At 38.5% G+C, this 15,400-nt stretch overlaps 2 protein-coding genes across 2 annotated transcripts; one reads left to right on the top strand and one right to left on the bottom strand.

Moving 5' to 3' along the window:
- Positions 1–7,727: 7,727 nt before the first annotated feature.
- Positions 7,728–9,890, top strand: K444DRAFT_652807 (putative amino acid permease; the record flags this gene model as incomplete). Its single annotated transcript, XM_024885833.1, has 5 exons — positions 7,728–7,804; positions 7,901–8,040; positions 8,076–8,307; positions 8,371–8,830; positions 8,879–9,890. 5 exons carry the CDS (start codon positions 7,728–7,730, stop codon positions 9,707–9,709), a joined length of 1,740 nt encoding a protein of 579 aa, XP_024736805.1. The 3' UTR covers positions 9,710–9,890.
- Positions 9,891–10,351: 461 nt separating this feature from the next.
- Positions 10,352–13,775, bottom strand: K444DRAFT_529189 (HET-domain-containing protein; the record flags this gene model as incomplete). Its single annotated transcript, XM_024874784.1, has 6 exons — positions 10,352–11,090; positions 11,179–11,941; positions 12,005–12,333; positions 12,523–12,586; positions 12,737–12,845; positions 12,918–13,775. Coding segments are annotated over 6 exons (2,862 nt in total), but the record flags the coding sequence as incomplete, so codon positions are not given.
- Between the last annotated feature and the right edge of the window lie 1,625 nt (positions 13,776–15,400).

Here is a 15,400-nt window from a genome sequence, read left to right as displayed (position 1 = left end):
GCATTCTCAATTTACTATTAAATATACTTATTAAGTACCTTTATATTAGTTTCCGAGAGTTTAATAGCTTAAGCAGTAATTAATAGGTTATATAAAGCTTCTAATTAATAAACTAATATAATATATACTCCTCTAGTATATTAGGTAATATATTAGTCCTTAATAGAGAGATTTTAATAAATAGTACCCCTACTACTTATAGTAATAGTATTCTTTATAGAAACGGTTCGGAGGTTTTTATACTAGTATTTTTATATAAGAGTAATTCTAGTAATATTTATATAAATAATACCTCTATTAAACTTGAGATTATAGTTAATAATAAAGCATTTATACTTCTTAGCCAAAAACTTAATCTCTTAAAGCTTTAGTTACTCCGTTTTCGCAAAATCATTATTTCTAATAAATAGAGTATTATTAGTTTAAAGGCTAATAATTCCGAAGAATTACTTGCTATAGAGGAGGCAAGAATTATAAGTTAACTATTTTATAGAAAGCTCATTAATATAGTAGGAATAGTAAGTCTTAAACTAGTAGTTCCTAGCTTCCGGTATACTATATAGTAGTTTTATAACCTTTAGAACCGAATTATTATTTAGATTTAGCTTTCTAGTAAGCTTATAAAGTGAGTTAATATAAAAATTATAATTAAGTAAGGTTATTAATTAGATATAAGCTTATAAGATATTATATAAATATAGCTCTATAATATCTATTATTATAATAGTAATACTAAGAATAATTCTCTGGCTAATATATTAAATAGTAGGTAATTATATTAATATTATATATTTTTTACTATTATTATAAGCCTGGATAATTAGTCTTAATTTCTTAAACTCTCTCTCTATATCCTTATTCTTAATCTTATTAATAAACCGGAAATTAAAGATATATATTTCCTTTAGTATCTGAGATCTGGAAGTAATCTTAAATATATCTTTTTCTAGAAAGCTAGTAATTTTAACTTAATAAGAGTTCTCGTATAAGTTATTATCTTATAAGAATACTATAAAATCCGGGTTTTTATAAAAGTATTCTTTATTATATTTTAGTAAAATAGCAGAAATAGCAGGAGAAATTATATTTGTATTATCTTTAGCCTTATTATAAAGTTCGGAAATAAGTTTAGGTTTAGGGCTATTAGTAATAATCTTAATATTTCCTATATAAAAGGGCTTTATAGAGATTAAGTAAAAGGTAGTATTACTATATAATAGAGCTAGTATATAGTTCTTTCTATTAATGGCTACTAGCTTATATAGCCTATCCTAATTACTAGGTTAACTAGTATTTCTTTTATATTATATAAAAATATCCGAATTTAAGGGAAGTTTATAGATATTAGTAGTACTAGGACTATTTCGGGTATTTAGGGTATTTATAATCTGGTATCTAGCTTAAAGCTTCTGAATTTCTACTATTATTTTCTTAAGTACTACTAATTACTATAATATAATTAGTAATAGAATATTATATTCGGTTATTTAGGGTAAAGTACTATAAACTAAGAAAGTTAGGATAATATTATTAGGTCTAGCAGAATTATTAATAGCCTTAAAAGCTATTTGAAATATAGTATTCTTATTAATTCTATTAATTTTGGCTATAATAATAAGATAAGTATATTAAATTAGGCTATAGTAGTATTCTATAATTCCGATAGAACTATAAGCTTCTATAGGAACGATTTTGACCTTGGTTCCTATAGTATTTATAAACTAAGTAAACTTCTTACTAATAAACTACTTTCCGGTATCTACTATAATCTAATTAGAAGAGCCTAAATAGGTATTAATTTAATACTATTTTAGAATATCCCAAGTATATAATATACTAATATTTTAAAGCTATTAGCTGGCTTAATATCTAGTACCTTTATTAATAATATAAAGTATAGGCTTACCGGAAATATAGAAAATATTAATAATAATAAAATAATTAAAGCTAATATTATTTCTTAGATTAAACTTAAATTATTCCAGTAATTATCCAAATTTCTGGTATTATTTATAGTACTTTATAAGGTACTTCAGGGCTTCTATATTAATATTATAGCCTGCTTATTCTAGTATATTTTAAAGCTTACTAATAAATAAATAACTAAAATAGTAATATAGATATTATAATTTAACCTTTATAAGAAAGCAGGAATTATAAATAAAGAATTCGGAAATAAAGCTTTATAGAATAGTATTCTAAAGCAGGAAAAAGTATCCAAAATATTATATTATAGGTATAAAGTATTTATTAGAAGTAATAAAATAATTAGTAAGATTATTAAAATAAACTTCTAGCTTATTTATATTAGCTAAGCTAAATAAAAATAGAATCTTTATAAATATAATATAAAATTATACTTATCTAATTAGTATTTTTACTATTATAGATCTAATAAAGGATATAGACCCGATACTAAACTAGATATTAATTTAATCTTTAGTAGTTTTATTAAGTTAGATATTACTATTAGTTTACTATAAAGCTTGGAATTAGTTAGAACTAGTAGTTAAGAATCTAGAGGCTCTGGTATTAATTATAACTCTATAAAAGTAGTAAGTATTATATCTTAATATACTATTAATTATAAATATCTAGATATCTTCTATCTATTTAATAGGCTTTAAGATATGATTTTTGCCTATTATTTAGTATATAAGGGAAAGAGAAATAAGGTTATTTATAAGAGTATTAGTTATGGGAATAGTAAAAGTAGGGGCTATAGAAGCAGCTAAAAAGCTCTTAATAGAAATAAAGTAGGAATTAGAGTAATATTTCTTTTCTTTATCCGTTTCTACTAGTAAGGCTTTAAAAATATTACTTACTAGTTTATTTTTATTACTTTTATTATTCTTTTCTCTTTTAAATTCGGTAATATACTATATATAAGTATTACTAAAGTATTTATTAAAGTTATAGGTATTTCGGGATCTAAATTAGTAAATATTTCTATCTTAAATCAAGCCTTCTTAGCCTCTTATTTCTCTGATATATACTTCTATAAACGGTATTTGGGTCTCTTATATATAAAATATAACTTCGGAGTATAATTATTATGGTTATAGGACTTGAAATAGTTATTATAGGTTCCGAAGTTATAGCTAGGTCCGTATTAATAATTTCCGGACGAATAATAGTTTAAAGAGTTTTAAGAATAGTATTATTAATTAATAAAGAGAATCTTAGTATTAATCTATTATTTCTTCTTATAAATAGTAATAAATAATTAGAGCTTATTAATAAGTTAGCCAAGATTAGAAGAAGAATCCGAGACTATATATTAGTATACTAGTATACCTTAATAAGAAGTAATAATCTTATTATATAGGAATTTGGTATTTTATAGAATAGATACTAGTCTATATTATAATTTATATAGGTTATTAATTAGTAACTAGACAAGCTCAAATATTGTTTTTTTAGGGTATTAAGCTATTATAATTACTATTATAGTAGTATTTTATTTGTTTAAGTTTCGATATTAAAAACCAGGGCCTTTAAAGAAACTATAAATATTTATATAGGCTTCTTTATATATATATTAAGAGAGCTAGTTATTATAAAAATAATCTTATATTAGTTCTTTTAATATAGTAGGAAAAGCTCTTAGTTAAATACCTCTTATAGAAGCTTTATATATTAGTAAATATTAAGGAAAATAGTAAGTTTTTAGTTAAAACTACTATTAATTCTATTATATTTTTATATCTTAGTATATATTTTTACTACTTTTCTAATTAGCTTTATAATAAGAGGGCTAGCTAAAGGGCTATTTAAAGATAATAGAAGTAATAGAAGTAATAGAAATCCGTTACTACTAGCTTTTTATAGTCCGGTACTAATAGAAGTAATTATAGATAATAAAGAAATATAAGTAATAATTAGTTTAGTTTATTAATTTCTTATAATACTATTATTAAGAGATATATATAATAAGGTAATAGGACCCGTATTAAGGTCTAGTCTAGTAGTAATAATATTAGCTATAGTTCAGGTATATTACTCTTCTTCCTAAATAATATTAACTAAGGATTATATAATAATAAGTTCCTTATTATTTTATTTAATATAAATACTACCGTATTATAAAATAGCTCGTAATTTATATAATATATATTAATCTAGATAATTAAGTATTTTAAAGTCGAAATTACTAAAATCCTCCTTAAATAATTCCCAGAGATTATTATTAGTTAACTTCTTTATCTTATACTAGAATAGTCTAGTATTAAGGTAGTCTAGGACTTCCTTATTACTATAGGTAATTAGGTTAATATCGCCTTTTTACTTCTTTATCTATATATATATATCCTATAGTTCTGCTATACCGAACCCCTAGAATTAAGCCCTTCTTAATATATGTGTAATTCGTAGTAAGAGAGGTTTAAAGGTAAGGTAGTTCGTAGTAAGTTTATAGAAAGGGTTTAGTAGTAAAGGTATCCAGATATCTGGTTTAGATATTAGATACCTAGTTCAGATACCAGATACCTGGTTCAGATACCAGATGCCTTAGATACCTAGGGGTATTATGGGTATTAAAATAAATATTTCGCCCTTAAATATTTTGTCTGTAATGAGAAATTTAGGAAGTGAAATATTATAATTCCGGGAGGGTCTAAAGCTCAAAGGACTCGATTTAATAGTAAAATCAAAGTAGTAGTTAAAGAGCTTTAAGGGCGTATATAAAGTATATATTCCGGAGAGAGTATCCCGTAGATATAGGTATTATATAAATAGAAAAGATGGGTTCTAAGAAAGTAGTCTTGGGGCCAAAAGAAGTTGGTTTTAAAGGATAGTAGATAGTTAAATAGATAGATGGCCAAATGGCTGACTGCTTATTAATTAGCAAGAACTAGAGTCTTCTCCCTTAGGCCACCGGATGCTTTATAGAGTTAATGAGTAATTCCCCCCTTTAATGGAGTAGTTATCGGTCCTTGGCAAGAGCTAGCTGTTTTCTCCCTTAGGCCACTGGATGCTTCATAGAGTTAACAGGTAATTCCCCCCTTTGACGTAGACTAGTTCAATTTTGCTATAGGCTACCGGATACTTCTTTAGCTCAAAAGATTCTATTCTCTGATCTGTATATATAAACTGATTAGTATCGGTTCACTAGTAATGCATGGTACCGTCACGTAGGCATGGAAATACTGGTTATATTGGTTGGTGAAGTTGTTATTATTTAGAAGTAGGGATTGCAGTATCGTAGTATTAATATGCGATCCCTAAATCTGCTAAGCCTAAAGGGGTCTAGTCTACTGGTCGAGTCACTAATGGGACGCGAGGTTACATGACTATGTCCCGTATCCCATATCCCATTGCCCATATCCCATTGCCTATGTCCCGTATCCCGTATCCCGTAACTATGTACGTAACTCCCAAAGGAACAGCTATACCAACAAATAGTAAATAAATAAGTAAGACTAAAACTTCTAAAATATTAAGTTTAGCCTAAATCTTAACTAAATCTAATTTATAGTAATTATAAAACAATATCTATTATATTAGCTATTAAGCTTATTATAATAAAATAATACCTAAACTAGACTAAAATAAACTTTAGTTTTATATTATAATACATATAATATTATATAACTAATTAATTAATTATAATTAATTAAATTATTTAATATAATGGCCAGGCTACTAGTTATAATTAAAGGCCCCCGACCGGGCGCAATATTAAATCCACTATTAATATTAAGCCCCGTAGAACTACCAGTTAGTGAGATCGCTGGCTTCAATCCTCGTCGTATAATGTCTCGCAGCTGTTAATAATTTATGAGGAATACACATGATCGGAATGATCACGTGCATGGTATTATGCTATCATACGACGGTAGTATTCTATCAGGCTGCTTCCCTTGAGTCGTTCCTAGTACGCGGATTCAATGTTTTATTACATCACGGGAAGTTGAAATTGAGAGTTTCGTATTAGAAATTTCGATATATTTACAAGTCTAATAGGTTTAGGAACTCGTGAGTCGACCAGACATCTATTTAGTTCTTCAGTAGCCATGGACGCATGGCTTATTCATACACTAGCGTAGAGCGCCCGTTGCCCCTGCACTGCACTCTCCTGCACTCCGAACGTTTAGTGAGACGCTAGAGAAGACGGGGATCCCGGGATCCCTTGTTTCGTGACGCCCTTACAGGCTAATCATTTCTCGGCAACTCTTGTGGGCACTAGCTGAAGGTCACAAGTTGGGCGAGGTATCTATGAAGCTAGTCCAAGATTACCTTTTTCATGTCACTGTCTTTCTTTAACATCAAAGTTTGCCTTGAAAATACCCAGAAGATGAAGACCGATCCGACGGAAAAGGAAAAAATTAAAAGTATTCAGATTTGCGATCTCGAGCCCCTTGGAGGTTGGAACGAATCGCGAGTTTTCTCGCTGCGGAATGGGAGTCAGCGCCCCCCAGACAGAAATGCGAAGGCGCAGGGTGATTGCGTCTGCGGCGTATTGACTCCCGCAATTGGTCCCGATCTACTTCCTGGGCTTGATTGACTGAATCATAGTGGACGATCCGATCACGCCCTTTATCATTTATCTTATCTTCTGAAGCTAGAACTTATGTTCACTGGCAAAGTATAATAACCCTATGAAAATCTTGTATAGACAATTCGCGGCGCCATGCTTTTAAGCTTCTTAAGCTCTCTTGGCAGTTGGTCTTGTGCATTCTTTAGCCTTGATATCTGGGTACCACGCCGTCTCTATCCTTCGATAAGAAAGACCCTGGATTATTATTCGGCAGTTAGTGACGGGGTACTGTAGCTGAAAGAAAAGCAAAAGAATAGTCGGTCCGATCCAGAAGCGGCAAAATAAAAAAAAAGTCTACCAAAATAGTAAATAATATATATTATATTAATTAGAATTATTGTATATCTTATAGTAATTAATTCCCCGTTCTTTGATATTTAATACCTTTGATATTTAATACCTTTAATATTTAATACCTTTAATATTTAATACCTTTAATATTATAAGAGTTATAAAGCACGCAATTATTTTTATATGAGTTTATATAGAAATTTTCGCGTTTTATATTAGTAAAAAATTACATATTATAAAGTATATAAAGTTATATATAATTAAAATTATTTCTTTGTCCGGCTAGATATTACTAGTATGGGCAGGGGAGTCTCGCTTAGTTAGCGGTATATAAAATTATATGGCTTCTATAATTTTATTAGGTGCCACAGCTATAGCTAATATATTAGTAATGCTTTACTAAACTAAAGAATTGACATTTTATATATTATATTCTCTTTAGTAATAACTCTTAATATATAAGCTCTTATTATATATTCTAAGCTTATAAAAGCTTAAAGGCTTTATTATTCTGAATTTAATATATTATTTACTTAGATATATAATTATTTAAAAATATATTTGTGTTTTATATAATTAAAATTCAAAAAAGTAAAAAACGTCTATATATTTTAAAACTTTTATTATTAATTAACTAATAATCGCATTAAATATCTGATTATTAGATTTTATTTGCCTGGTTCTTTTCTATAATTTCATTACTAGGTATTAATTAACCGGGGTCATGGATAAAAAAAAGTCATTTTGGGCGCAAAAGGGCGACTGTTTTGTCGCTTTTGGATCGGACCGACGATACCATGTCCTTACTCAGAAAAGAAGGACCCTGGAGCTTCAACGCTACACCATCCTATGTTGCTCGTCCTAACTCCGCCCGAAAACTTGAGATACAGATTACACAATGGCGAACGCGGATTTGGCTCTCCACGACGATGCCGAGAAAGTTGCTTACAAGAACGGCAACAGCTCAGATGAGACGTACCCGGCTCCACAATACGACAAAGATGCGCAGGCGCAAATTAGCAGCGTGACGACGCATCATGACGGATTCTTTTCTGCCTTCACACCCAACAGTTTCAAGCGCAACCCAAATGCTCGAGTGGTTACAGAAGCCACTGACCTGGAAGGTTGTCCCCTTCCAGACCAGCCACCCGCGGAGCCTGCATTGGCCATGAAGCTCAAACCACGCCATCTTCAGATGATTGCAATTGGAGGTTCAATTGGTGTGTTGCCATCCAAATATCAGCAGGTATAAACCTGACATATCTCTCGGGCACTGGTCTCTTCGTTGGTTCTGGCTCTGCTTTGGCAACTGGTGGCCCAGCATCACTTATAATAGCTTATGGCTTGATTGGCGTCATGTTATTCTGCACAGTCCATGCCCTTGGCGAACTAGCCGTTGCATTCCCGATTGCGGGTGCTTTCTCGGTCTACTCGAGTCGATTCATCGACCCTGCTTGGGGTTTCGCAATGAGTTGGGAGTAAGTCCTGTAGCCTAGTCTCCAGCGAAAAATGCCATTTTCTAACTATAATCCCACCTTTAGTTACGCCCTGAATTGGCTTGTCACCCTTCTTCTTGAGCTCACAGCAGCTTCGATCACCGTTTCATACTGGCCAGGTGCAAAAGATATCAGCCCTGCAGCTTTCGTGGTCATCTTTTGGGTTGTGATTGTCGCTATCAACTTCTTCGGTGTCCGTGGATATGGTGAAGCAGAATTTGTCTTCTCTATTATCAAGGTCATTGCAGTCATTGGATTTATCCTTCTGGGCATCATTATTGCAGCAGGTGGCGTACCAGGAAGCCCGCAAGGATATCTTGGCGCAGGTTACTGGTACAGCCCCGGAGCCTTCAACCACGGCTACAAGGGCCTCTGCTCGGTCTTCGTAACGGCAGCATTCTCGTTTAGTGGAACCGAACTTGTGGGCCTGACTGCAGCAGAGGCCCAGAACCCTCGTAAATCATTGCCACCAGCTGTTAAACAAGTTTTCTGGCGTATTACCTTGGTAAGGTCACATATTCTGGAGCTTGTAAAGACTAACAAATATACATAGTTTTACATTGTTTCTCTAACAGTCGTTGGCTGCCTTGTTCCATATAACGACCCAGGACTTCTGAATGGCACTGGTAGCCCAGATGCCAACGCCTCGCCCTTCGTTATCGCCGTTAGGAACGCTGGAATTTCCGTGGTGCCTTCTATCATGAACGCCGTCATTCTCATTGCCGTACTCAGCGTAGGAAATTCATCAATCTACGGCTCGTCGAGAACAATGGCTGCCCTCGCAGATCGTGGACAAGCACCAAAGATCCTCGGTTATATCGATAACGCTGGAAGACCGCTTATTTCCATTATTCTCGCTTCGGCCACCGGACTCCTTTGCTTCATCGTCGCTGCGGGAACAGCTACTCGAGTGCAAGCCTTCAACTGGATGTTGGCAACTTCAGGCCTGAGCTCAATTTTCACTTGGGCTTCCATCTGTGCCTGTCATATCCGCTTCAGACATGCTTGGAAATACAACGGCCACGCTCTCGACGAACCAGCCTTCACTTCTCAGCCTGGCTATTACGGCTCCTGGGTCAGGCTGATCATGAACCTATTGATCCTCACTGCACAATTCTGGACCGCTATATGGCCGGTAGGTTATGCTTCCGAGACCTCATCAGAGATCGCCCAGGGCTTCTTTGAGGCTTACCTCGCTCTGCCGATTGTCATTGTATTCTATGCCGCGTTTAAAATCATTAAGAAGACAAAATACAAGAGACTCAAGGACATCGATATTGCTAGCGGACGCAGAGAGATGGATTTGCCCGCCATTCTGGCAGAGGAGAGGGAAATCCAGGCGAAGTGGCCGTGGTATAAGAAATGGTGGAATATTGTCTTCTAAGTATTCAATCTCAAACCCTCCATGTCATTAAAGCCGTGCCCGAAGCGGATGAGCAGCGACATGGCGTGGCAGAAAGGGAAGCCTGCATTGAGGCTGGAATGAAGGTTAGTCTGGCTGCTCATGAGACTGAGGGACCGGAGGGTGGCCACTGGGTGATATGGCCCTGAGCAAGATAGAAGGCTTGAAATGAGAAGCAAGTGAGATATTTGCTTCGCCGACTATTCGTTCACTCGCTTTCCTCAATGATGCTATTTGCTCTCAGGAACTGGTGCAGTCCTAATATTTCCACTCACGTAACTAACTCCGCGACTTGCTGCCCAGGTAAGGTGGGCCTTACAACAGCTTATTTACAGAGTTGAGTGGATGTGGCTCCACCCGGATGCAAGAAGCTACATCAACAAGACGTAAGTCCTATAAGTTGGATAAGCAAGAGAGACTTGTAATGACTCACATTCGTTGATATTGTTATGCGATCTTCGAAGAAGTCATAGGATTCGTGAAGCTGCACGACTATCCTAGTACTGAAATATGAGAGACGGGGTTTCTGTTCTTTTCCCTCTTGTGGGATAGTCTAAATCTTGTCTTTTCTTTCATTCCTATTAAGAAGAGTACAGCCTAAAAAGCAGAAAGGTGTGGGAGTCGTTACATAATTCTAACCCACGCCCCTCCACTTTCCACATGTTCCGGTTTCAAGGATGCTACTCCTACCCTCTCATAAATGTCTACCCCCAGAACACTTCTAACCTGTAGAATAATAAGCGCATGATGCTTGGGATTATCCTCGCCATTTTCGACCTTGTCCCGCCCAATGACAACACACCGGAGATCCTCGTAATCGGGCGGCCCCTCCTCGTCAAAAATTATATAGTTTAAGACCTCCCACTTTGTCATCTGGATTCTCCTTGCTAGTCCACGTAAAGTCCCCAATTCTCCGCCAACGCCCAATCCTGAAGACTGCTCGGGCTCTGCGGCAAGCTCGCGAGTAAATGGGTTCTCGAAGTCCACCGTGGTCGCCCAGTCGATCTCTTTGAACTTCAACTCCATGTATTTGATGGGACCTTCTTTGGAGATCCACGACCAACTCGGAACGCGACGGCCAGCTGGTAGAATAATGCGCGTCATGCGCTTGTCATCGCGGCGCGTCCAGAGGATGCCACGCGCGAAGTACACTGCAAAGCATCCGTATGCGGCTTGTGTCCGGAATGCCCTTGCCAACCGCTCCTGGAGTCCCAGGATCGCCACCGGTCGGTCCGACGGCTTCGTGAACGCCAGCCCAGAGTACCGTTCATAGAGGTCCTGGATCAGCACCTGCCTCCCGTCCCGGTAGTACTCCAGGGCGGAATTCGGGAAATTGGCGTCGCCGAGCAAGGCGGCTTTGGAGCTGGAGTTGTGATGTGAGTAGATGAGACGTCTAAAGAAAAGGAGAATCCCCAGTTTTGAACATGTAAGGCTGGAACCAAAAAACTTACTTGTAAAGACGGGCCAAAGTCTCGCACTGTACCCCCTTTCCGCACTCCCAGTACACCTGCGTGGATGTAAAGTATATGGAGCGACGCGACAGCGCCCTCTCCTGCAACACCCATCCACGGCGGTTGAGCTCTCCAAGCTCGACGTGGCGATGAAAGTCGTCGATAGCAGGGCACACGTAGAGTGCCCCGGCGCTTTGCGTCTGCAGCTGCACGTAATCCCGGGGTGTACGGTCCGCAAGGAATCCCTCAAGAGAGGACCTGCCTGAACTGGCTCCGATAGTGCAGTACGCATCACTGAAAACTCGCTCCATTTTGCCCGACTCGCGTTCCCAGTCATCGTCGTCGTCCTGGATGATACACAACGAGTCGATCCAGATATACTTGATGCGGAGCCCTCGTGTTATAGTGACTGTGTCCCGGAACGTACGAGGGAGGCTGTGAAGAGGGATACATGATTTAAGCTGTTCGATGTTGCGCTTGGAAGTGCAGAACTTTTCATTGTCTTTGAGCGGACCCCAACAGTGGCTAAGAGCTACATATGGAGAGGTTTTGATTGAGGCGGAATCCACTAGACGGACGGGCTCACCAACCTCTATGAGGCGCGTCGGCATCGTTAAGATGTCTCCTGCATTGTCGCGACGACACTTATCATGCGTCGAGTCACAGACTCTGATCCATTCATTCAATAGCGTGAACTGTTCCACGCTGCCTTGTTCCAAGAGGCTTGGCAAACCGAGTTGTGCTCCTGGTGGGATATTCGGGCCTGATTAGAAGTGGGTGTTCGTAAGAGTGTCTTGGCCATACTCGGTTTATAGAGTTTACATACCTGGATCGACATATATCGAGAGCAGATTTGGACCGTTTTCGACCCCTACGATAGCACCATTTTGACGTAATGTAACAACTCCAGTAATCTTCTCTCGCTCCAAGGCCTCAGACAGTAGCACACACAAATCGCAGATTGTTCGCTCAAGCTTTGAAAGGTCACATTTCGTGTCAAATAGCTGTGTAGAGTCAATGGCTTTGCATCTAGAGCATAAGAAGACACCACGTTTTTTTCGACGTGGTTTTACTCCATCCCATTTAATCAATCTGAATAATTCGGCAGCAAAATTGTTATCTGGAATGGACTCCCAAACGTCAACGAGCGGTTTGCTTGGTTCCTAGAAGATGCTAAGTGAGTCTTTATTCTAGTATAGCTTCTAAGGCAAGCTTACATTCTAGTAACAGTTAGCGTGGCCTTCTACGAGAGAGGAGGTTCTTATGGTAGGAACTTACTATCTAGACAGACTTAGTGTCACTGGCGGAACGAATGGAGAGAAGCGGGAAGGGTGATTCACTGACGTTGTTCTATGTAGGAGAGAAAGGTTAGTGAAATATACCTGAACGCTAGTGGAAGAGTGATCACCTACGTACTGACAAGACGCAATATGTTGGCCTTGTAAGCTCATGCTCCTGAGGTGGTTAAGTTCACCTACTCCCTGATAATCCAAAAATCTCGGCATTTCTCTGGTAATAGAATCCGAATTGATCCCTGAAGTGGGGGAAGGAGGAGCACTGACTAAAATCCGAGGACCGGCATCTTCTTCTGGGTCAGAGATGTGAGAAGAGAGTGAAGTCTGCGGGGCCCTGGGTACATCTCTTCGAGGTGGTGTTGCCAGGCCCACCTCATTCTGATAAACAATCCCTGGTTGGGGGACGATCGCTATGATTTCGTCGGAAGAGTATTCCAGTGTAACAGGGGTAAGATAGGATGGTTTGGATTGACATTTTTCCTGAATTTTCCTGATGCTTGTAAAGAGCACCTTCGCAATCTCCCGAAATTCCGGTTGGCTTTCGTAAGTCTGTGACACTTTCACAACGAGAAGCCTGGTCCGCACGAGGTGTAAAAGCTCCTTGTAAGCCGTGTTGTCCTGCAGTTGCGTGTCCATAATACTCATGCGTGAGGTCACGTAATGGTGGACAACATACCGGCTTTGCTCTTGAAGCTCCCAGAAATAATCAGTATTCTTTCTGAATGATTCCACAGCTTGGTAACCGTAGGTAAGCCAAATTAGTAGCTCGAGCACGATGCATCCCATTGACCAGATGTCGTATTGACGCGATCGAGCCTCTTGGCCGGCCCGCTTTTCTCGCTCCTTGTCCATCTCTGGAGGCTCGTAGCGAGATGTACCCGATGGTGTCGAGGTGTGTTTGTCCTTCCCTAACCGCACATTTGTGTGAGCGTCTTTTTCGTGGAATGCCGCGAGGCCCAGGTCGGCAATTTGTAATGTCCCCATATCATTATCGTCCTTAAACCAGAGAATATTTTCAGGCTTCAAGTCTCCATGTCGGCAATTACTATCGTGAAGTTCTTCGAGGGCAGAACAGATTCCGACGAACTGGAGCATGATCCATTGGAGGCTCTGCGATTCACGAGACTTTCGCCCGTGATTCTCCCAGTAATTGCCCAGATTGCCCCCGTCCGCCCAAGGGAAGATCAAGCACCGCTCTTCCCTGATCTGATAGGCAGCGACTGGCTTGATCAAATGTGGCGATTTATACTGCTGTAACTTTTCGAGGTTGTCGGCCTCCTTATCAAAGTATTTGGCAAGCTCTTTAATATCTTTGGCTTTTTTGACAGCAATGACAACTGTTCCTGTACGAGGATCCTAGAAGGTCTGAGTTCAACTGGTTCGAGAACAGAAGGAGAAGGTTACACACCGCTTTCAATATCGGTATATGTTCTGGGTGGATCTCTATCCGTGACACCTCACCAAAGAATCCACTACTGGATGGCTTTGGTGCAACTTTTAGAAATGGCAATCTTCTTTTCGTAGCGAAGTGGAAGCGAAACCTGCCTTCACCAAATACTGGTGCTGTGAATCGCAACTGGTGGCTTTCGAAAAGTTCGCGGTCGTTGCGCTCCCACTCATCGAAGATCCTAAATTGTGGTCCGTCATGGCGGCCCTCGAGGGAATACCCATAGTATTGCTTATTTTCTCGTTTGTTGAAGCCAATTGGTAGTGAGGCGTCCTTGATTCCGTCGCACTCTAGACCTTTCAGTAGCGAGAGCTTCTCTTCTTTGCTGCTAGTCATCATGACTAGAATAAGAAATAACCGTTTAGCATCGTTAAGAACAAAGTCCACGAGGTCTTCCCAACCCGGAAAGTTTGCAGTGCGGAAAGCCGACAATACTTTGTCCCGCGTAACCAATTCGTCCAATTTGTTATCAGGTAAAAATTCATCGCCGACATAGGTTTCAGCAAACTCCTCGTCGACACAGCCTGCCAGCTCGGTGATTGCTTTATACGGGTTCATCATGGCTGGAAGCGCCATAGCTGGAAGCGCCATATACAGTGATACTATTTTGTCCTCGTAATTCACTTGCACCTAGAGAGAGGCTTTTAGTAGCCGTCTACGCAATACACGTTCGGGTTCTGACCCAATACGTACCCTTCAATCTCAAGAGTGAGAATGGATAAGACAAATGGCAGATATATCCGTGCTCTAGTCCGAACTTTTAGTATTCTCTGCGTATTGCAACCAAGAAGGGAGATGGAGACACATCGCACAGTTCAGCCCAGCTCCCGCTCTCAGGTATATATTAAAGAGACGAGGCTGCGAACAGGAGATGAAACTTGTCCAACACACGCTGTGGCGCAGCTAATAGGTGCCACGCACTATCTCTCTGCATGAAGCCGAAGGTACAAGGCGACTCGGCGGGACTCGAGCCTTGTCATGGATGAATTGTGAATCCAGAGCGATATGACAACTCAGTGAGTGTAGAAAATCTGTGCCTCATCGGCGACCAGCGGGGGAGCAAAGACTCGACGTTCCTCTCGAAGACCGATCTGGCCACATTAACTCCACAGTTTAGAGCAACTAACGCGATATTCGGGTTATTCGGAGCATTCTTCGCAATCTGTAAAGTTTTTGGAATTTTCTAAGCACTTTGGAAAAATCTCAAATTTTTTGTGGTCCGACAGGGGTATCAGTCGGCGGTGTGGCCGGTGACCACTTCCCGCAAACTATACCGCCCAAGCGAAAATTACCAGCCACAAAGACCATTTTTCTATGCTACGATTCCATAACCATTTTTTGATAAAGCGCATACAGAATGTAGGCAGGAGTTGAGAGACGCGGGTCTTCAGTTACATCAAGAAAAATTGGAGTAGAATCTGCTGTTGGGGTTCTACAATATATAATTTGAAGGTTGTAGCATTGTAGTTTTGGCGTGCCA

This window comes from Hyaloscypha bicolor (genome assembly GCF_002865645.1).
Source record: "Hyaloscypha bicolor E unplaced genomic scaffold K444scaffold_73, whole genome shotgun sequence".
NCBI classification, from domain to species: Eukaryota; Fungi; Ascomycota; class Leotiomycetes; order Helotiales; family Hyaloscyphaceae; genus Hyaloscypha; species Hyaloscypha bicolor.
Note: the sequence above shows the minus strand (reverse complement) of the source record. Positions and strands in the feature narration are given on the sequence as shown.